Source organism: Austrofundulus limnaeus, unplaced genomic scaffold (genome assembly GCF_001266775.1).
Source record: "Austrofundulus limnaeus strain Quisiro unplaced genomic scaffold, Austrofundulus_limnaeus-1.0 Scaffold296, whole genome shotgun sequence".
NCBI lineage: Eukaryota > Metazoa > Chordata > Actinopteri > Cyprinodontiformes > Rivulidae > Austrofundulus > Austrofundulus limnaeus.
In genome coordinates, this window is record NW_013952698.1 from 561,219 (window position 1) to 585,347 (window position 24,129).

General features: G+C 39.3%; 1 protein-coding gene across 1 annotated transcript; it reads left to right on the forward strand.

Moving 5' to 3' along the window:
- LOC106526819 (disintegrin and metalloproteinase domain-containing protein 10) lies at nt 1-23,565 on the forward strand. The gene is made up of 16 exons (XM_014021505.1): nt 1-172; nt 5,082-5,232; nt 7,711-7,829; nt 7,944-8,102; nt 8,657-8,757; nt 9,874-10,023; nt 12,929-13,021; nt 13,105-13,288; nt 13,580-13,743; nt 13,864-14,047; nt 16,995-17,145; nt 17,230-17,413; nt 17,508-17,616; nt 17,697-17,917; nt 18,010-18,136; nt 21,760-23,565. The coding sequence occupies exons 1-16, from the start codon at nt 106-108 to the stop codon at nt 21,951-21,953; spliced, it is 2,358 nt and encodes a 785-aa protein (XP_013876959.1). The 5' UTR covers nt 1-105; the 3' UTR covers nt 21,954-23,565.
- The last annotated feature ends 564 nt before the right edge of the window (nt 23,566-24,129 follow it).

Sequence of the window (24,129 nt, forward strand, 5' to 3'; positions counted from 1 at the left end):
GCAGGAGTCAGAGGAGGCGATGAGAGGAAGCTGCAACAAACACACAGGGCGTCTGCGCTTACCTAAATAGGACAATAAAGTGAAATCGGGATCAATGCTCTAACAATGGATTTGCCATGTATGCTTCCCCTTAAAGTTTTCCTCTTCGTGTATTTACTAAGCTGCACCCAAGGTGAGTGAGGCGTTTTGGGAGGAAGCCTTACGGCTTGTGTTATAAATCCGCGAATCAGTGGCTGAGACGGGAGCAGATCCCGATAGCCCGTCAGCTAACGGGAAAAGGATCAGCAGCAGGGCCTGCTTGTTATGAAGCGGACTGCACCCTTTTTACCGTCTTACTTCAAGCCAACAAAACACACGCGACGTGAAAGCTACCGAGGATTCACACAGTTAATCAGTACAAACCAGCAGTGAGGAGTTGTTTCCGTGTGTTGTCACCGCTTTTGTGGTCAGCTTTCGGGCCGGTTTTGTTATTGCCGAGCGAACAGCGCCGACAGCCATTGTTATGAGAAGATGGAGAAGCGGACCGTTAGCTCGGTGCTAGTTGCCCCAAACACTTTCTCCATAAAAAATAAATAAATAAACATTTACGTGGGCGGATATACTTTAACGATAAAGGTTTAAATTTAACGAGGTATTCCTGTTTTCTCTTATCAGTGCTGTTGACTCATGCTTGTCTGGTTATTCTTTATTTGAGAATTTATTAAGTATTTAGAAATAATTGCTTTATGAGACGAGATGCTGGCAACAAAAATGCCTTTAAAAACACAACGCAGATTTTATTCTCTTAATGAGACTAACTAAATCTTAACACCTTTATTTAAAAACGTATTAAGTGTTTACATTAAAATGGTATTTTTGTCAATTGTCAAAAAGGAGCACTCAAAATATATTTCAATCTGCATTTATATATAAATCAAGTTTTGTATTGATTGCATTAAATCACCAGTCCTTGCTTCCATCATCTCTTTCCGAGGCCAGTCAGATTAAGTCATTTTACTGCTATAGTCATGAGTTTCTTCACTTTTTGCACTCATCTCATTGAAAATTTAATGCTTTGCCCCTAAATATTGAATTCATTCAGCTTATGGACAGTAAAATAGTTTAAATCTGGTCTGCTGTCTCATCTCTGTTGCATATTTTTTACCTCCTTCAGTAAAATATGGAGGCTCAGGCATTTTTCTTTTTTATAAAAACACTACAGTTAGAGTTATTGTTATTGAGCCTTAATATTTCAGAATAAAATGTGTGAAATGTTCACATTAAAACAAAAATATTTGTTTCCCTGAACAACAAAATAAGTCAATTTACTTTTAAGTATTTCAAGGTATATTTTCGTGTGAAACATTGTGGTTGTAAACATACTTATGAACCTCATCCCTTCATATCTGCCTCCTACTCTAGCGGTGAAAGAATTATGTGAGCTGGCGTTCATTTGATCTGAATACTTCAGACTCAAAACGCTAAACATACACATTTGCTTTTTGTTTCATTTAATTCTACGTTTCAAGTATCAGACCAAACCATCTCGGTGTTTATTCTGGATTGCAGTTAAACTTTAAGCAGCCACAACATTATGGTAAACAAAGATCCGGTGCCCCGGCACAAACAGAGCAATATTGTATATGCTGTTAAGTGCCAGGAGGACTGCAACCAGTTAGTTATACATCGGGGAAACAAAGCAGCCACTGTTCAAAAGAATGTCCCAACACAGACGAGCTACATCTAATGGCCAGAACTCTGCAGTTTTCACTCATTTACAGGCCAGCGGTCACTCTTTCAGAGATGAGGATGTTCTCATTCTTGATAGAGAGGAACGTTGGTTTGAGAGAGGAGTAAAAGAAGCCATTTTTGTGAAGAAAGACCGTCCATCATTAAACAGAGGTGGAGGCCTCCGTTTTCAGTTGTCCCCCTCCTATAGTGCTGCTATTGCCAGTATCACTCCACCCCCTGTTAACAATAGGTGTTAATTAGGTGTCAACGATAGCCATGTGATGTGAGTATCAGTCACATGGGGGCAGGGCTTAAAAGCCTGAATTTTGCCTGAAACTCTCAGACTGAAGAAGTCTCTTGGAGAAGAGACGAAACGTTTCATTAGAGAAGAACCCGTCCAGAAGACCTATACAATTTTTTTTCTTTTTGATTATGGTAACACTTTATACACTTTTTATAGGTAATGATGTGCATGCTCTGTGTCTGCATTATACGATGCATTGTGGTCTAGATAGGTTCATGCCTACTTCAGGTTTCGTTGAGATACATTTAGTCTGAACAGTGTTCATATTTATGTTTTAGCTCTGCTCGTGTTTTGACAAATAGCATCACTGCACATTAAAGACATTTTTTAATCAGTAGCTGTGAATGTATTTGAGCATGTGGTGCTGGATTTTCCGCATGCGCTTTAGTAATTGCATAATGTCAATTGAGAATGTTCCTCATTGCCCAACAAAGCAGCTTTGACCAGTCAGGATGTAGACAAAGAACATCAGTGTTCTGGAAATTCAGAAAGAAATGTGATAATGACAGAATTCAGATTATCCCCAGGAGAAAATCGTTTTTTGTATAAATGATTTTAGTGTTAGACTGACGGGTGTACAACACTTTTACACATCCTGATTTGGCAAACACTCATGTTTTAATATTGGACAATTAAATCAAAAAGTTTGCTGATACTCAAACCTCAATGATAAACATTCAGCATACAATTTTGTTTTCAAATGTAAACCATAGTCCTTTGTTCAGACCAGTGATTCACCAACATTGACTCAAATCTATAAGAAATCCAGAGTCTATTTTATTGTATTGTGTCACTGAACTGCAACTGTTGGCAGACAACGTTGGTTGAGTCTTTAAATGTTCACGTTCAGGCTAGCAGTCGCCTCGCTGGAGTTTTAACAGGTTCAGAGTTATCTTGGGTGCCTTGAACCTCTTCTCAGTTTAGTTTTATAAATTCTAGAGCAACATAGCTGTATTCTGACACCTGTGAAGGAGCTTTCCTTTGACAGAAATATCTGAGAATACAGCCCCGATTGTACAGATAGAAAATCCTCACCTATGATAAATAATAACTAGAGAGTGTGCATTTCCTGCAAAAGTGCAGTATGAATGCTTAATGCTGAAAGATTTTGGCTGAATAGCTAAAAAGGATGAAAATACTCTAAACATAGCGTAAATTACATCACACTTGCTGAATTACACAGTAAGAAGATGAATTTTTAGCTGAGAAATCTCAAATTAGTTAAAACAAGAACAACTTAAATGAGCAGAAAGAGGCAGAAAATGCATAAAACAGCAGAAAAAGGCTAAAAGAAGCACACAAAAAAAATCAAGTACAGCAGAAACGGTCAAAATGATAGCTAAAAAGCTCAAACAAAATCAGCTGAATAGAAGTCAATTGAAGCTGAACTTAGTACGAAAAAGTTAAAAATGCAGAACCAGAACAAAAGATAAAAGTACAGTAAAGATTTAAAAATGATTTGAAAGGATTTTAGGTCGTTGAACACTTCATTTATTGTCAGTGAGAAAAATATGACAGAAACAGTTAAATATCTCAAAAAGTATATATTACTGAAATACCAAATATCATAGCTAGGGATGCACTGATATGAAAATTTCAGCCGATATCGATATCCGATATAATTATTGGTGTTATGGCCAATAACCGATATTTACTGATATTACACAAACATACAAATTATATTATACAGATACACAAAAACACACTTGGGTCTTTTTTGATACTGTAAATAAACAACCAGACCTCTTAAATGGCTCTACTTCTGTTATTCCTGGCTGCGCAGCATCAATATCACTATTATGATCAAACAGATGCTGCTCAACCAACCATCTCACCTCCCTAAACAGAAACGCAAAGCTAAAAAGTGTGAAATCAATATCGGACATTAATATTGGCCCTGTTTTACATATCGGACCGATACCGATATTCTAAAAAATGACCAATATCGGCCGATACCGATAGATCGTGCATCCCAAATCATAGCAGGGATGTCCTGAGAGAGCTGAATGTTTCGACAGATAAATTGTTGGAATAGCATAACAATTACGGAATGAGATGTGTGCCAAAAATGTATGGAATAAATATTATCTCACTAGTGTGAATGCTTTATAAACATTCACACAATTATTAGAAAGTGGTCCAGATGGGCTCATCCTCATTTCTAAAGTGTACTTCAGTGGATTAACTCATCATTTTGGGGCGGCTGCCACAGTGGGTACAAAGCGTACTGAGGTACAAAATAATGTGCACGCCTCAGAATCCCTGATGCTGCTTTGCAAACTATTTACACAAAAATGAAGCCTAATTTTTTTTTTTTACAAATTGATCACTTGGTTGCAAACTGAAAATCTGACTTCTTTCTCACAATTTTCTTGCAACTTTGAGTCACCAAGTACTTTTCCAACAGATTCAGCCCAGTAAAATGCCACTTTAAGGCTGGTTTTTACCAGAACTAAGATTTATTTTTCAGCTCTAAAGTCAACTTTGACTTGTGGTTTTCTTTTGGTTTGTGATGCCCTAACCAGTGTTTTGTGATATAATCTGTTGAACTTTGAACCAAAGAAAAGTGGGTTTTTGTTTTTCTCAGGAAACATAACCGTGTTCAGAATAAAGATGAGTAATAAAGGGTGAAATTGTTGGTTTGAGTAACTTACAGAAAAACACTGTCTTGGCACAAAATTTTACTTATTTTCCTATAAAGGTAACATGACAAATAGCAGATATAAGCTGAAAAATAACACTTTTGACAAAAAAAGAGTATCGGTCATAGGCTCTGTCATGATGTTCAATGACGTCAGGTGTTAAAATGATGTTTGAAAAGGTCTCATAAGTTCAACAAAGGCTTAGTTTGGTGAAGAAAGTGAGGAAGATAATTATAAGGTGAATGTGTTGTTGTCTGCTACTAAGACTTGAGTATAATTACTCACAAAGATTTTTGCCAAAATGGAAGAGAAGTTTCTACTGGTGATTGAAAAGAGTTATTACAGTATTGTTAGGCAGTTACACAAAACCAGCTGTGTGTCGGTGTTTTCATTATCGTTGTTTCTTCTCTAACCGTTTCCACCAGGACACTACAGGAATCCTCTGAACAAGTACATCCGACACTATGAAGGCCTGTCGTACGACACAGAACTTGTTCACAGCAAACATCAGCGAGCAAAGAGGGCGCTCTCTCACGAAGACAAGTTCCTCCACCTAGACTTTCATGCTCACGGAAGGTTGGTTTGCCCCCACCCTCAAAGCTTAAACCTAACATTGAGCTGCACTGATTTCTCTGCACCTTCATGCATCATTTTCTTTTTACAAACAATTGGCTTGTTTTTGTTTGCAGTTAAAAGTTCTGTAAAAACTAAATCTGCTAAATGATTACACCTCTTTGCATCTTGTTACTGTTCACTGGAACGATTTAAGTGTTTTACAACATAATTTGAAGTAAATCTGGATTTTATTAATGTGTCTTGATTTGTTCTTGTTTATTTTTGGGGTGCGGCATAATATAAACTAAATGATTTATCATTTGGTTAAACACAAGATAGAACACTTAGTGCATTTAGTCTTTTTATGTGATTTTTTTTTTATTAATCTGGGGGCTTCAGGTTATTAGTGGGAGAAAATGAGCAGCTTTGCTTCTATAATGGAGTTTTTTTAAACATAAGCAGATAAATTAATTGTAAAAATAAGTTATTTGCTTAGATGGATGGATAACTTCAGCTTGTCCTTATTTTGAAGAGGTGGTGTTTGTTAGGAAGTGTCTAAACGTCGTGACGAAGTCACCACCATCTGGCTTGAAATTTGGCAAAGTCTGCTTATCATCCTGCCTCAAACTGTGGTTCTACGTTATAAACAAGAGAGAAAAAGAGTCTTTTATTTGTTTTCCTCTTTTTTTAAAATCTTATCCAGATACTTGACTCAGATTGATTTGCAGCATTTATCTTTTCATGATTTAATAATCGCAGTGTTTTTTTTTTTAATAAGACCCATCATACTGATCTGGCTCTTTATCTGCAGTAACCAGAGTGAATGAAACGCAAGTTAACAGGTTCAAGGAAAAGTGAAGCCTTAACTGGAGGGGAAAACAGCTAAACTGTCTAAATAAGTGATGACCGTGTGTCAACATCACATCTTAAAAACATCTCGGCAGTGACTCTGCAGGTTTCTCAGATTCTCCTGGAAAATGGATCATCTGTCTCTCAGGATGCGTTTTTCTCTCGTTTGGTGTTTTGATGGTAGCGGTGGAGTCGGGTATGTCAGATTATTATGCCGGTGTGTATTCTCAGTCATGCAGGAGACGGTAATCCTAACAAATCAAACCGAAGGCTGCGGGACTTTTTTCTTTTGAATCTTGAAGGTAATTTGCTTCTCATCTGAGGCCGTTTCTCAATTCGAAAAAGATTTGAACACAGGAAACTGTTCCAATGAGAAGTTTTCAAAACTCTACAAAGAAAGTCAGATCATCTTCAGCTTTCATAAGAGCTCAGTAGAGCCAAGAACTGGTGAAGAAGACCTTCTCGTGCAATTCAACGTTTCAGCTCGAGCCTTTGGAAAAAGGAGTATTGTCAGCCGAAAAGATCCCGCTTTGACTCAAACATGCCAACAAAATGCCTCCCATTATATAAGAGCCACAGGATTCCATTATTCCAGAGGACAAACATGCAGTTTGTTCAGTAAATTCACATCTTTTTGGTCTCATGTATAATCAAGCTCTAATCAATTTAATTTTAATTTAACATGCATTATTTGGTTGGACATTAGAGCAGTTAAATAGCTCTGTTTGGATGTTGGCTTCAACAGAATTTTACATCCATCCTTTGTCTTTACCACTTTTCCTTCCCGGGTCGCGTTGAAAGACGGGGGACACCCTGGACAGATCACACATCCATCACAAGGACAGATAGAGACAACCAGTCGTACGCTCACTAGTCTTTAGGAGGAAAACAACAGCAGGAGAAAACCCACACGTACTCGGGGATATTTTTGGTTTGTTGCCAGATGTTTGATCAACAAAGTGCAGTGTAACGTTGTCAGGATATTAAATTTGTTTTAGCTTTTTGCTAAATTAAGGCAGCAGTTTCCTTCACTGCAACAAAATAAAGTTTAAGTGTTTTTTTTACGTAAGTACTTTTGCTTTGATTCTCCACACCGCCTGCTTTTTTAGTGTTTACATGTGCAAACTGTGATTCAGCCTTACAGGAGATGACTGATTCCACTGCCTGTTCAAAAGAAACAAGAAGATACAATCTGACCTGGAATTTGATGCAGTCCTTGTATCTTTATTTATGAATATCAAAAAATGTCTAAATTTGGATCGCAGCAATCTCTTCAAACAGTATTTCCTCAAAACAAGCAACCTTGTTTTTTTCATTCCTAGTTTCCAGGTTTGCCTGTCTTTTTTTTTTGTTTTGTTTTGTTTTTTTGACTGTTTGTGTTCGGCAACACCTTTTTGAAAAGGAGTTTTCTTGTCGCACAAGTATTGAATGCCTACAAAGTTTGTGCAGTCAGACAAATCTGTGCTGCATAAGAATTTTCTGGATCCTTGGAGACTTGTAGAGAAGATAAAATTTAGGTTACAGAAATCACTGTGGATGAGTTGAACCTAAGTACTGCTACTTGTAAAAAGTGAGGTCATACTTTATTCTACTGGTTTGTGCTGTGACAGAATAATATAAGACCTATGTTGTTTTTTTTTGTCATTTCAGGCATTTCAACTTAAGAATGAAAAGGGACACCCTGTTGTTTGCTCCAGATTTGAAGGTCGATGTTTCGGGAGAAGAAATCCCCTATGATACCTCTCATATCTACACCGGTGAAATCTACGGTGAGGCTGCGATTTAAATCGACTCGTTCTAATATCTCACCGAAGGACTCTTTGAAGCTGTTACAAAACCCAAGTCGTCCTCTGAAAATAAACTGCTCTGATTGGATTTTTCAGGTGAGAAAGGCACGCTGACTCACGGCTCCGTTATCGACGGTAAGTTTGAGGGCTTTATACAGAGCTACCATGGCACTTACTACGTGGAGCCAGCGGAGAGATACCTGGAAGACAAAGACGTGCCCTTCCACTCTGTGATATACCACGAGGACGACATCCGTAAGTCCGTAGCATCTGCCCCTACACGAACACTTTGTCAGGTTGTTGTCTCGTATCGTCCTGAGTGTGTAATTTGTTGCATTCCTATGTTAAATGCGTGACAAGAAAAGTGTAAGGTTTGGGGTCGCTGAGCTGATGGCAGGCTGGTGTGATTGCCCCGCCCCCCAGGGAGCAGAGATACCCGAGGTGCTCATTAGCTGAGTAATACAACCTTTTCCTCTCAGGCTGCAGGCTTATTTAAGCAGTCTACACCGTGTTGGCTCTAATCGTGAGCACCGAGTACACTTCACTACACCAGCACCCCGTAATTTGAAATCATCTGTGAACACACAGCAAGTAGCTGAGGGGCAAATTAAACAGGATTGTGAGAGGAAACACTAATGAACGCGGCAGCGAAGCAACAGCTCACGCAGCACAGCTAGGCGTATGAAGTGGTGTATAAGCACGTCTATTAGCTGATCGCGAATCACGCCCGGAATAGAATGACTCGGGGTTAAGTAGCTGACATCATCTCCATAATCCAAACACTGTTTGTGTCTGCCTCTGTCACTCAGACTATCCACACAAGTACGGCCCGGAGGGAGGCTGTGCCGATAGCTCCGTGTTTGAAAGGATGAACAAGTATCAAGCCTCTGCTGTGAAGGAGCCCACTAAGGTGAACTCACCACAACAAAAGCCACCGGGTTTTATCTAGATCTGAGAACATGTCAAATGATTTTATTGGGGTTAAAGATACTTATCGTGTCAGTCTCTGAGCTGGTTTCATGTCTGAAATATTACAGTAACATTTAAAGTGCCTGTGACATGCATATCCATGAAATACAAAAGTCAAAGAAAATACACTGCTCAAAAAAATAAAGGGAACACTTAAACAACGCACGCTAAGTCCAAGTAAATCAAACTTATGTGAAGCACATTCAACTCTGTACAGAACAAAGTACTCAATGCGAATATTTCATTGATTAAGATCGGGAGTTAGCGTGCGTTGTTTAAGTGTTCCCTTTATTTTTTTGAGCAGTGTATATTTATATTTAAGAAACTTGGCATAATACACATGATTTGACCCGTTACGTCACATAATTGGCATATTTTCTTTTGAATTTTGCTCAGTTAAAGTGAAACAGGAAGTGACATCAAAGGGGAACTCTTTGAGAAAGAAAACTCCCTGGTTTTTGTTTATTGAAACATTATTATTTGAACTATGACTCTTTCTCATCTCCATATAATAGTGATTAAAATAATCTAAAGAAACATCAGATTCTTCTCTACAGTCTGTTAGCCATTTTAGCAACGTTCTGTTTACATTCAGACATTCCCCCTTTGACATCACTTCCTGTTTCTTTACGTGTGAATATCTCAACAACTGTTCATCCCAGCGGCATGGAATCTTTTTTTTAAATATGTTATCAATGTTATCTTTCCAAAAATACATTCATATTTATTATAAAAATTTGATGTCACAGGCACTTTAAAACACGATTAATCCTTGTTGGCACATTATTAACTAGTCAAGCGTCCATGCAGCACATTGAGACGAATGAAGACAGTAAACACTTCACTATATTTATTTTTTAGTTGATTGTGATGTGGTAAATCAGGTGTAGTCTAACCCTAACTCCTGAAGTCCAGTTCATGAACACACTGCAGCCTAAAAATGTCGATCTAAAAATACCTCACATTATTTATTTACCTGCTGTTTGGGTGAAAATGTTATGTTTTATTTAACCATCTACGTTCAACGCTCCTCTCTCTCATGTGCCGCTCGAAACAGGAGCTCCACGCTGAGGCCGACTCCAGCGACCCGGTACTGCTGAGGAGGAAGAGGATGGCCCAGGCTGAGAAGAACACCTGCCAGCTTTTTATTCAGACGGACCACCTTTTCTTCAAATACTACAAGACCAGCGAAGCCGTCATCGCTCAGGTAAGGCACAGCCACTCAGGCCACGTTCACTTTACAGGTCTTGATGCTCAGTTCCATTATTTTCACTCAGATATAATTACCCTGCTGTTAAATCCATTTATATTATTATTATTGTTGTTGTTGTTGTTGTTGTTGTTGTTGTTGTTGTTGTGGTTATATTATTATAATTTATATTTTTGTTAGAATGTTTATTCATTTCATTTAAAAAAAACAAAACAAAACTCATTACATACAACTAAACAATACAAATCAAATAAAATGAAAGGTGGCAGAAGAAGAAAAAAAATCTTATATCTGCCCCTATTTTCAAAAAAACAATAATAATCAAATAACAAAACAAAAAAGTTCACTCCTAAAACAGTAACTCTTACAAATACAGACTAAACAATTTCATATTTCTTCAACAATTTCCCTTTCATCATTTTTTTAAACAAAGTGATTGATCCAATATTTTATAATCATTTTCCAGATCATTCCACAGTCTTATATCTTTGACTGAAGTGCATCTGTCCTTCAAATTTGTTCGGGTTTTTTATTTTTTATTTATTTTTTATTTATTTGATTTAACAAACATTTCTAGTCCCTTCAATTATCTGACATAATTGTTTTGTTTAATGTTTACATTTGATCTTCTTGCCTACTCAAGTGCAAAACTGAATCTGGATTTGGCGCAATATCCTGAAAGTAGAAACAAACTCAAGCACTGATCCCATCATGCTACTATCAGTACGAACCAACACTGGCATCGTACGCTGGTGTTTCAGTCCTCTATACAATCAAATAAAAAAAATATAAAGATGAAGAGTCTGGACTTTCTGTAGCTAAAGATGAGCTGAGTTCTGAGCTTTAAACTGCAGGACGGTGGTATCAGCAATATTAATATCTGCATAGATTCGTGTACTTTTACTTCGGTGAAATGAAAGATGAAACGTGACCAACCAGACTGCGCAGTCACTTTGAAAAATATCAGATATGTGTCCAATGTTCGTTAGAATTAAATAAGACCAGGGTTGGATTTGATAAAATAAAAAAAACATCCGAGTTATCACATTCAGACTGAAAAAAATAAAAAGATCTGATGTGATGGGTCACAAATGGACAAAAAACATTCAGATTTGGGTCAGTTGTGTCTGCAGTGTGAACATAGTTTTAATCAGATATGTCATTTTAACCAACAGTAAAGAACAATTTTACGTTAGTATAACCACATATAAGTTGGATTAATCCGTCACTTTTGTTCAGTACATGTGATGAGTGACGGGATTTTCAACAAAACAAGTAAAACTTTTAAATGTAAACTTTTATTCTCAAGATGAGCAACGAACAAATAAATTCAAACAAATTACATTTCACAGCAACATTAAGCAGATATAATGTAAATATAAATCCAGTATATATATTCAGATTAAATCTAGTTATCGTATTTATTGGGGTCAAATTCAGTTGTTTTTAGTAATTGTGTTTATAAATAGTTTTGCTGAGAAAGCCAACGAATTGGCTCGACTTTTAATTTAAACTCAAGAGTTCCTGTTCTCGTCCTGCACGGGGAGTCAGGTACCAGCAGAGGAGGAAGAACTTCCTTTTAATAGGAAGACACCTCCAGCAGAGCCAGACACGGGAAGGAAGGCCATCTGCCTCGGCCATCTGCGACGTGAGAGGACAGGAAAAGGACACAAATAAACAGAAAAGCACCAGGCCGGGCACTCCTGCTGTGACTAATATATTCAAAAAAACATTTCATCTTTAATGGCAGCTCAAAGATAGCAGCATTTATTAGCGCAAATAAATAGACAAACATGTTTGTTCTTGTATTTTCTGTGAGCTACGGGGCATATTATTAAAAATCTAGCACCACAACAGCAGCCTTGTAGTACAAAAAAATGTTGCATTTTGCCCACCCAAATGGTTTAACAATCAGTGGAGTAATTAAAACATCAACAACAACAAAAAAAACACTGATGATGAAGAAGCTAAGATACTAATATTCAGATATTTAGTACTGCTTTCTACTGAAGTGGTTAAAAAACAAACAAACAAAAAAAAAAACAATTCAGTCACCTAACACAATTTACCTTTAAATGTCACCAATAATTGTGGCAAAGTGAAGCTTTGGCTGTGGGAGGAGCCTGCAGCATCGTGCTGACAGTGGCACTGGATTCACAACACAAAACAGCGTAAACTGTTAACTTCGATTATTATGTTTTTATGATCGTTGAAAACCCAAATCATAATCAAGATCAAAATCCGATTAATCGCCCAGTCTCTAGCGTTCTTTACAGTAATATATTATGGGCCAAATTCTGTTTAAAATAAAATATGCAAAAAGATCCGTGTATGTTGCATTCTTTGTTTTTTTTTTTTTGTTTCAAAATAAAATGTGAAAAAATTTGAGTTTATCTTTTAATTATTCGTTTTAATATGTGACAACTGCAAAAATAAAAAAGTTTTTTTTTTTTTCATTATAATGGTTAAAGCAAAGTTGAGCTTGTTAGTGCATTAGTTGGATCCTTCTGACGGAACAACTCAGAGGGAGTCGATGCGTCTCATCGAGAGCTGATGATCTTATTGGGAATAAAATAGCTTTAATATTCCAGGTTATGCAGAATAGGGTTTGATTTCAGCCAATGCCAATATCTTTAATGGTTTTCGTTTTTAAGCAGTCTTTGAGCCACTATAAACTCTTCTTCTATGGCGACTTTTAAAACAACTATTAAAACAACAACCGTATATTTCCTTTTGGATTTAAGTAGCTGCAGCAAAAATAAAAGACTGTATTTTTAATTTGTTTGAGTTTGCATTTTTATATTTAGACAGTGTTTTCAACAATACAGCATTGTTTTATAGTTTGTCACCAGGCTGTTTGAGTTTAAGCTCTGAAACCTGAACAGAGGTTTTACACTTTTAGATCTCCAGTCACGTCAAGGCCATCGACGCCATCTATCAAGGCACGGACTTTATGGGAATTCGTAACATCAGCTTCATGGTGAAAAGAATCAGGGTGAGCATTTTTCCCCGACAAGATGGGTTTTAAGTTCACCTCGCAGTTGTAGTCGTCCTTCTGAACTCTCGGCCCTGCTGTAGATAAACACCACCTCTGACGAGAGGGAACGGTCCAACCCGTTCCGCTTCGCCAACATCGGCGTGGAGAAGTTCCTGGAGCTGAACTCGGAGCAGAACCACGACGACTACTGCCTGGCTTATGTTTTCACAGACAGAGATTTTGATGACGGGGTGTTGGGACTGGCCTGGGTGGGAGCCCCCTCAGGTAAGAGTCTGCTTTAGTCAAACTCTAGTTTGTTTGCCTAAAAAGTCTGGTTCTTTTGGGGAGGTATGAATATGTTATTGAAATCTGATGAGGACCAAACTGGTCCGCATAAAAACGCATTTGCCAAAAACTGAAAATGTAACAAATGTTGCAATTTTGGTCCCCAGTCGAACCGAGTCTACGGGGCTATCAGGTGTGAATACGACCTAAGTCAAGCATTCAGGACTGAATGTGTGGAAATAAATGGATTTCAGCTCTAACGGTTGTTCCTGTCTGTGTTCTCCTGCTCAGGGAGCTCTGGAGGAATCTGTGAAAAGAGCAAGCTGTACTCCGATGGAAAGAGGAAGTCTCTCAACACGGGTATAATAACTGTACAGAATTATGCCTCCCACGTACCTCCAAAAGTCTCTCACATCACCTTTGCACATGAAGTAGGACACAACTTCGGCTCCCCGGTAAGCTACTTGGATGTGGCACGCTTCCGTGCGATTAAAAAGAACTCACGACTGCTCGACTTTTATCTCTCCTATTTCTAACCTTCTGAATTTTTCTTTGACCTTCCTCCTCGCTGGAAGCATGACTCTGGATCTGAGTGCACCCCTGGAGAATCCAAAAGTCAAGACAAGAAGGAGAAGGGCAATTATATCATGTATGCCAGAGCCACATCAGGAGACAAACTCAACAACAACAAGTTCTCCTTTTGTAGCATTCGCAACATCAGCCAGGTGCTGGAGAAGAAGAGAGGCAACTGTTTTGTTGGTATGAGCTCTTTTTTCTTTATTATTATTTTTTTCCCTTTTCCTTGTAAACTCCCAAGAGGATTATAAAAGAAATCATGTTTATTGTCCCCTGCTGAAAGGCATAGGCAGACCAAATATTCTGTTCTAATATGGTGGAACGCCATTTTTGTATTAAGTTTAGGACTAAAGTATGGCTTGAGTTTAGGCTGGAACTGGTTATGTACTGGAGGTGGTTGGGTTTAGTTTAAGGGTCAGGGTAATGCTACAGAAATGACTGGAAGTCAATACAAGGTCCTAATAAGGATAGAAATACAAATATGTGTGTTTGTTGATAAAATATCTCATAAACTGCTGAATGAATTTTAACGAAGCTTGCAAAAAGTACATCTTGAACCAATTAACTCTTTTGGTGTTAGCATGACTCAAGATGCCTGCCAGAGGCAACTGAACTTCAGAAACACAGAAATGTTGGTAGCTCTTGTTAATTTTACAGATACTGACCTAAAATTTGATGTGGGTGAAGCTGAGACTGATCTCTAACACACTCCTGTCAACAGCAGCGAGCTGAATGTGACGTCACGTCATCTCCTGCGCTAGCCTGTCGCTTTGACGGCATGAAGCCTTTCAGAGTCTAATGGAGGTCGCATTTATTTCAGGGTTCCCACGGGTCCTTGAAATCCTTGAAAGTATGTTCATTTGAAAAAATGATTTCAAGGCCCTGGAAAGTTTGTGAAAACAGCCAAAAATTACACTTGACCTTGAAAGTCCTTGAATTCTTTTGTGGGGATTGAAGTTCTCTGTTCACTCAACTGATTTTCATCCTCCGGAAAAAAAAAACAAAAACAAAAAAACTTAAATTTGTTGCGGTGGATAACAGGTTTTCAACAAATAACGTGAGCCATGTCATAGTTTTACCCAATCAGAGCAGAGTAGGGCGAGTCTTTCTTTCTGAGCCCAGGTGAAAGCATCACAGCTCCTCCTGTCCTCACCGAGGGTCTGGACATGTTCACATCCCCTCCTCCCAAACTGAGCTGCTGAACCTCCCAGGACATAATTACATGTCCGTGTGTTGTGGATATGAATGTAGGGTGTACATTTAATCCACTTTCTTTCATTGATTCTGACTCAACAACTTCTATGTTGTTTAGTTTTTCATTGAATTTACATGATATTAAACCTGTTTATTGGTAACATTCTGTGGTAGCAGTAGGTAATTGCCGTCGCATGTAGTTCTTGAATTTGAGGAAATTGGTACTGGAAAGTCCTTGAAAGGTCCTTGAATTTGATGTCGACCAAGGTGTGGGAACCCTGTTTGTTTATATATTTATTTATTTATTTATTCATTCGTTTCTTTAAAAAACAACACAAATTCAACATACAACAACAACACAAATCATAAATTAAATGAAAGGTAGCAGAAGAAGAAAAAAAATGTTATATCGGCCCCTTTTTCTCAAATAAAGAAAGTCAATCAAAAATAATCTTTAGTTTACAAAAAAAAAGAAGAAAAATAACAAAGGTTTCACTCCTTGAACAACAATTCATACATTTACATATTTCTCCAGCAAATTATTCTTTATCATTTTCTTAAATGTACTCATTGATCTGGCATTTTTAATGTCATCTTCCAGATTATTCCATAATCTTATATCCTGGACTGAAGTACTCCGGTCTTTTAAACTGGTTCTAAATTTAGGTTAAACATCCCTGGATGTTTAAACAAAATTTGGGTGGGAAAGGTGAAGGTGATTTAGGTTAAACTATCCCTGGAGATTATAACAACTGTCTCTTTTAACAAAGTCTAATTGGATGTTTGAAGGTAATGTGTTTTTATGAGCCCTATACATAACTGATAAAATACCATAATTAATAGGGCTGTGTATTGGCAAGAATTTGGCGATACGATACATATCATGACAGAGGGGTCACGATACGATATATCCCGATATATTGCAATACTGTAAGCAAGGCGATGTTTTGTGATTTTTTTGTCCAAAAATTCTATTAAATAAAAACCTCTTAAAGGGGAAAAAAATGAAAAACCAAAATTCATCGTCTCAGAAAATTCTAATATTACAGAGACATACTTTTGATACATTTAGCTGTGTTCTGCTTTGTATGTATTTTATTTTATTTGTTTCATATTTCTTATTTCATCCATGTTTTCAATTATTAGACTAAATTTGACAATAAATAGTTTCAAAATATATTTTTTGCAGCTTTTAGTTTTTAATATTAATTTACAATATGGTCACCCAACACTTAACTATAGCCACTAACTCAAGAGGTAGAGGAGCCAAATGGCTGGTTTACTGCTGCCAACTAGTGGTCAGAGGCTGAACTACAACATAAAAATGAACGACTGGCAGGAAAGTTGACATTTTAAACCTTAATAAAAAAATCAATACAGGGATTTGGAATATCGATACAGTATCGGGAAATGAAATATCGCGATATTTCAGTGTATCGATATTTTCTTACACCCCTAATAATTAACCAAATCATAGAATTTCAATAAATTTAACTGATGGAACAATGAATTTGATGGGTGATAATAATGCTTCCTGGTGATAATTCTTACAGCTGAATGTCCACGCAAAAACAAAATTGTATTGGTTCCCAGTATCAGGACATTCTGAACGAGTACGAATACTAGTAAAAATGCTGGTATCTGAACCGATGCCAGTATGAATATTTGTACACCACTACTCTGAAGGTCTTTTGAGATCTAGAGGTGGAGCAGAGGTTAGAGAAGACGAGCTGAGAAGTCCTTGATTCAAATCCCCCGAACGTTTCAACAAAATTTGGGTGGGAAAGGTGAAGCACCCACTCATGCCTCCCCTCCATCATCTGCTCCACTCTGGGCCTCTAACCCATCTGATCCTAGACGGCAGCCAGCGTTTGATTTCTTTTTTCACTCTGTAGTTTTGTGAACGCAGAGTTTTTCTTTTTCTCCTGTCCTTCAGAGTCCGGTCAGCCCATCTGTGGTAACGGACTGGTGGAACCTGGAGAGGAGTGTGACTGCGGCTACAGTGATCAGTGCAAAGACCAGTGCTGCTACGACGCCAACCAGCCTGATAACAAGAAGTGTAAATTAAAGCCCAACAAAGTCTGCAGGTAGAGTTTCTGTTTTCCTTTGGGACAAATTGAGTGTTGCACACGAGACAAACCGTGACTCTACACTTGTCATCCCGCCATCAGCCCCAGTCAGGGTCCTTGTTGTACCCGTGACTGCGTTTACAAGGGTCGTAACGAGAAGTGCAGGGAGGAGTCGGAGTGCGCTCACCAGGGCATGTGTAATGGCGTCAGCGCCCAGTGCCCCACATCTGAGCCCAAGGCCAACTTCACCGCCTGCCACGGAGAAACTCAAGTCTGTCTGAACGGGGTGAGTGAGCCGAGCCGCCGCACCTGAGCGCGCCGCTCGTTACGGCAGCTCGATTTTCATCCCAGCCTGTCCTTGTTGCTCCTCCCCCCCGCAGGGCTGCTCCGGCTCCATCTGTGAGAAGTACGGGCTGGAAGCGTGCACGTGTGCCAGCCAAGATGGCAAGGATGAGACGGAGCTCTGCCACGTTTGCTGCATGGAGAAGAGTGAGTCATCTGCCTTAGCTCAACTTGATTCGTTTTTTTTTTCTCTCATTGTGTTTGACTGCCTGCCTCTGTCTCCACAGTGAACCCCAACACGTGCAGCAGCACGGGGTCAGAGCGCCTGACCCGTTTCTTCAACAAGAAAGTGACCACGCTACCAGCCGGCTCGCCGTGCAACGACTTCAAGGGCTACTGCGACGTGTTCATGAAGTGCCGACTGGTGGACGCAGACGGGCCTCTCGCCAGGCTAAAGAAAGCTATTTTTAACCCAGAGCTGTACGAGAACATCGCCGAGTGGATTGTGGTACGTGTTCCTGCTCTGATTGTGACCACACTGTAAGGCAGAAGCTGTTTTTTGAATCGATCTTGATTGATTGCTTTGCTTGGTGCTTCCAGGCTCATTGGTGGGCCGTGCTGCTGATGGGCATCGCCCTCATCATGCTCATGGCTGGTTTTATTAAGATCTGCAGTGTCCACACACCAAGCAGTAATCCTAAACTTCCCCCTCCCAAACCACTTCCAGGTGAGTGCATCCATGCACAAAAAAACAAAACAAAATAAAACAAACAAAAAAACCCACTATGTTCTTTTTGTAGTTTATCTTGTATTTAGAACCATACTGTGACTGAACTGCTCTGTGATTCAATAAATGATCAAATATAAGAATACAAAGTATTAAATGTGTACATGAGCTCTCTAAATAATATCTTTTTGAATAAAAAAAGTTATTTTAATAGATAAATCAGTCAGTTTAACCAATGAAAACGTAGTTATTTTGTGAAGAACAAAATACATATTTGATATATTTTTTTAAATATAAAGTTATAGTACATACATATACAATGTGTTTGCACTGAAAAGTTATGGAGATGGTTAAATATTTGTATGACTGTATCTGACTCAAGTCTTGCCAGAAATGATTTTTTATTAAATATATTAAAATCACTAAAATGACAAATATAAACTACAGAAAAGCTGTTCAAAATCAAACTACAAATCCCTTTGGTCCAAATGGTTCAGGTTAAATTTTTTGTATAATGCTTCTTTAGAGGATACTAAACTGTATACTTTGACTAAGAACATGGACACAATGTAATGTTATGACTAAACTATACCGTGGACTTGTGGGTGGGGGTGGTAAGAGTTATCGTGTATTTATGGTTATCGAGGTAAACTGGTCAAAATATTGTGATATTGATGTTAGGCCATATCGCCCAGCTCTATTAGGAACCCAGACCTCAGCCCACTGTCCTGCATGTTTGATGTTGTCCTGCTTCAGAATGCCTAATTTAAATGACCTTGAAGACATGGTGACGAAGTTGTTCAATCATTTCAATCAAGGGAAGGGTTGTGGGACCTGAGGATTAGAGTTGGAGACCACTCTGGTACCAGGCCTTTTCAGGTTAAAGGGATTTATCATTGTTCAACTATAGCATTTATAGCACTGAATAAACTTGGTGTGTCATTGTAAGTAAGTTAGTAACTGCATTCAGTTTCTATAGTACCTTTCACTGATAGACATCACAGAGTGCTTTACAAGGAGCAAGACTAAAGTAAATACAAACATACTGTCCAATATAAGCATAAAATCATACAATAAAATAAGTTACCCTCTCACTGTATGTCCCCAGCCTTCTGTCACTTTGTGTCTGACCAAAAATCATCGAGCTGCAGCTCTGGTTTTTCTTACAGAAGCAGCTTAATGTCAAATGAAGGAACTTTTTGAGGCAAACTAACTTATTTCATTGAGAAGAAAAGCTTCTCAAGTATGACGACAGTTTTCTGAGCGCACGGCAGTGAGCTGCGCACGTGAATTTAGTTTACATATAAACAGTCAAAATTAAAGAACAGCTGCTGTGTGTTATGATTTCTAAGACAATAAAACACTTTGAACAGACTGCGTCTGCTCGTTAGCATTCAGTTTTATGAAGGCAACGTTTCAGTTTTGGTGTCTGACTTGATGACAAAGTATTTAAATGAAAATTACTTTGTTTTGTGAAGAAATTTCTTTAAAAACACACAAAACAGCACTAATAAGAAAACAGAAGATGCTCATTATTTCAGTTTGTTTAACAATGAAATGATGTACACTCACCGGCCACTTTATTAGGTACACCACGCTAGTAACGGGTTGGACCCCCTTTTGCCTTCAGAACTGCCTCARTTCTTCGTGGCATAGATTCAACAAGGTGCTGGAAGCATTCCTCAGAGATTTTGGTCCATATTGACATGATGGCATCACACAGTTGCCGCAGATTTGTCGGCTGCACATCCATGATGCGAATCTCCCGTTCCACCACATCCCAAAGATGCTCTATTGGATTGAGATCTGGTGACTGTGGAGGCCATTTGAGTACAGTGAACTCATTGTCATGTTCAAGAAACCAGTCTGAGATGATTCCAGCTTTATGACATGGCGCATTATCCTGCTGAAAGTAGCCATCAAATGTTGGGTACATTGTGGTCATAAAGGGATGGACATGGTCAGCAACAATACTCAGGTAGGCTGTGGCGTTGCAACAATGCTCAATTGGTACCAAGGGGCCCAAAGAGTGCCAAGAAAAGATTCCCCACACCATGACACCACCACCACCAGCCTGAACCGTTGATACAAGGCAGGATGGATCCATGCTTTCATGTTGTTGACGCCAAATTCTGACCCTACCATCCGAATGTCGCAGCAGAAATCGAGACTCATCAGACCAGGCAACGTTTTTCCAATCTTCTCTTGTCCAATTTCGATGAGCTTGTGCAAATTGTAGCCTCAGTTTCCTGTTCTTAGCTGAAAGGAGTGGCACCCGGTGTGGTCTTCTGCTGCTGAAGCCCATCTGCCTCAAAGTTCGACGTACTGTGCGTTCAGAGATGCTCTGCTGCCTACCTTGGTTGTAACGGGTGGTTATTTGAGTCACTGTTGCCTTTCTATCAGCTCGAACCAGTCTGCCCATTCTYCTCTGACCTCTGGCATCAACAAGGCATTTCCGCCCACAGGACTGCCGCTCACTGGATGTTTTTTCTTTTTCGGACCATTCTCTGTAAACCCTAGAGATGGTTGTGCGTGAAAATCCCAGTAGATCAGCAGTTTCTGAAATACTCAGACCAGCCCTTCTGGCACCAACAACCATGCCACGTTCAAAGGCACTCAAATCACCTTTCTTCCCCATACTGATGCTCGGTTTGAACTGCAGGAGATTGTCTTGACCATGTCTACATGCCTAAATGCACTGAGTTGCGGCCATGTGATTGGCTGATTAGAAATTAAGTGTTAACGAGCAGTTGGACAGGTGTACCTAATAAAGTGGCCGGTGAGTGTATATAGAACGGTGTGGAACATTTTCACCACATGACATTATGGTGAACCTCAAAGGGCCAGTTGTATATCTTTAACTAAATTTGAAACCCTGTGTTCCTCGTCTCGTTGCTACAGTTAAACACCGCTAACCAACAGCTCTACCTGGTATTTCCTGCACAGAAACAGAGTTTTAACACGTCCTCTTATCAACACTGAAAAGTACTACGTGTACTCCCGAGTAAATGGCAAATAAATAATACAGAAATATTCTTAAAAGTAACCGTTTTACTCACTGTTGACTTGTGGTGAATAGACGCCATCTTGAATTCTGAACCCTGCAGGGAACGTTCTATTTTAAATCTACGACTTGTAGGTGGGAAATTCCTGTTTCTCACTTAAAACAGGGCCGCAGCAAAAGCAGCCGGCAAAAGAAATGGAGATTTTATTCAACTGTCAGTGACATTTAAACCCTGTGGTGGGATGCTGTGATTTTTCAGATAAAATTAAGGACATACATTATGGGAGGTGTAGTTTATGGTCAATGCTGGCTTTGAAGCAGCTTATACATCTTTGAATCTCTCAGGGACCACATAAAATACTGTGGCAGGCCACATTTGGCCCACAGGCCTTGAGAGTTTGACACATTTGCCATAGAAAAAAACTGGTCCTATGTTGTGTGTAGTTTAGTTTTCATTAGAGAGACATAATCGAGACACTTTGACAGCGTTTTCAAGCATGTGACTGATACTCTACAGCTTCTGTAAAAACTGATTTTCATTTTCAAACCAGTCTCTTACAGTTACTGGGAGTAAAAAAAAACTCTCAGCCAGAATATTTTATTTTTTTCCTCACGGCAGGCACTTTGAAGAGGCGACGAGCGCAGCAGCACGCCAGCTCCCAGGTGCAGCACCAGTCGCAGCACCCGCACCCCCACAGCGGACACGGCGGCCAGCGGCAAGCCCGGGGCCAGCCGGCGCAGCGGCAGGCGCAGCCCCAGAGGCACCACCGTCAGCCCAGAGAGAACTATCAGATGGGCCAGATGAGACGCTGAGACCTTGCCCTCGCTCCTGCCCCCGCCCTTCCTCCTCCTCCTCCGCCCGCCCCTCCCCCCAATGCCTTGGCTCCTCCTCGTGCCTACAGTGGGAAACAAAAGCGTCACTCCATCCAAAGAAAAGCCTGACACGGTTGTTAGTCGTCGTGGTCGGATCCTCCACCTACGGACAAAAAACGGGACGAAGAGCGAACACTGTCTAGCAACTCGATTGGCTCTTTGCGGAGTGGACTTGGACCATCAGCCATTTCCAATGCAGTGTGATCAAGCATCGTTTTTTTTTTCTCTTTTATTTTATTAAATTTTTTTCTTTAAAAGTGTGCCAAGGAGTGAAGGAATCGTGCAGCTTTTGTCCCTTCTGTGATGTTTTTGGTTCTGTTGCGACATCATCTCTGAGTGATTAACCAGTGGCTGCTGGTGAGTTGTTTTGTGCTCTACTTTCTGTTTTTTTTAAACATTTTCTGGTTTTGTCCCCACCCCCCACCCCAAACCCCCTTGTCATCTTAAGCCAGGAACGAGAGACTCGATGAGGATTTGTGGCACTTTTTTTTGTGACGTACACATGTGAAAACGGCAAACAGACGCAGGCTCCGGTTCTCCCGTGCAGACAAGTCTTCTGCATGTGACTGTAAATATTTAGTGTATTATAAGTGAAAACAAACTATTTCTTCTACTGTAAATGTGTAATTCCTCACTATTTTCTTTTCTTTTTGTTTTGTTTTGTTTCTTCTTCTTTTGGTTAGTGCTCTCAGGATTTATAACATAAATGAAGGAGTGGATGGCTGTCAGAGTTCTTGCTGTTGCAGATTCAACACTTTTCAGTTCTCTTTACTGTCCTGTCAGACACATTTCATTCACTAATATTAGACGGCAAGAATTGAATTGTCAACCTCAAGGCCATCATATCCAACGTTTCTAGGCCTCCTCTCTGTTCAAGGTTCCTTTTTTTTGTCTTTTTAACGTTTTGCTAACGTGTGAGATGACTTCGGAACAAAAAGGAAAAAAATCGAGAACATCCCATTTGTGGCGCGACATTTACTGCGATTTATTGAAAAGTGAGCAAGCACTAACGGAAGCTGAGCGGAGGTGACGGCTGCTGGGGATTATTAGTGTCAAAGTGAAACGTTTGTCATGTTGTCGAGTTAGTGCAAATAAATCTTTTAAAAACGGCGAACAAAAAAACGTCATTTTTATGCTTCTGATGGCGAATTTAGGAGGTTTTAAGCGTGGGCGTGCAGACAGGTTTTCTTGAATTATCTGAGGAAGGTTTGTAATATTTCTCGTTCTCTCAGTACTTCGACAGCTGATGCTGTTCATTTTCCAGCAGCAGAACAAAGGGATGTCATGCAGCAGTATTCATTCACAGCTGCTGTTTAACTACTTCAAAACAGTAAAATCCTGCAACCATCAAGGATACAGGGGTGGAAATCACCGGTTTTATCACAATATGTTGATTTGTTTGGACCACGATACGATTTTAATTCAATTCACATGTCTGTGATTGATGTACGATATATACCCATCTAACAATTAGTAAATAATTAGATGGGCATATGATATGGATTGATGTTTTCATTTTTGCCTTGATGTGATTAAATCATTAATCATTTAACTGATTGATCAATGTGTTGTTACACCGCTAAAAGGATCTGAATCCCCCTGAAGAGCTCACGAGTTCAAGATGTTTACATAAAAATAACCTGGAGCCACTTTAAAGTGAACAAACAAAAGATTTAATGTTTTTTTTAGGGCATTTTTTTTCTTCTTATTATTATTTTTGTTGTTTTGTTTTCGTTTTGGGTGTGACCTCAGGTGTTTCCTTTACAGCAGCAAAAAAGGGAAAAACCACAACCTAACGTTCTATTTATGGTGACGCATTCATGACAATAAGGTGCAGAATACTGTGACATCTCACCCCCTCCATCCCCCCCAAAGCCCTCCCACCTGAATGCCTCTGCTTGAGGAGCGGGGGAGAAAAAAACGAAGCACAAGCAACACTAATTTATGGCATTCTACGTTCCGCAAACAGGTTTTCTGTGCTCTGACTTTATTTAATCCTAGCACTATTACTTTTAAATGCATGCAACTCTAATCACAACTAATATCTTGTAACACAGGTCGTCTGAAACAAACACACAAACACACAAACACTCACATGCTCTCCACAGGGGATGTT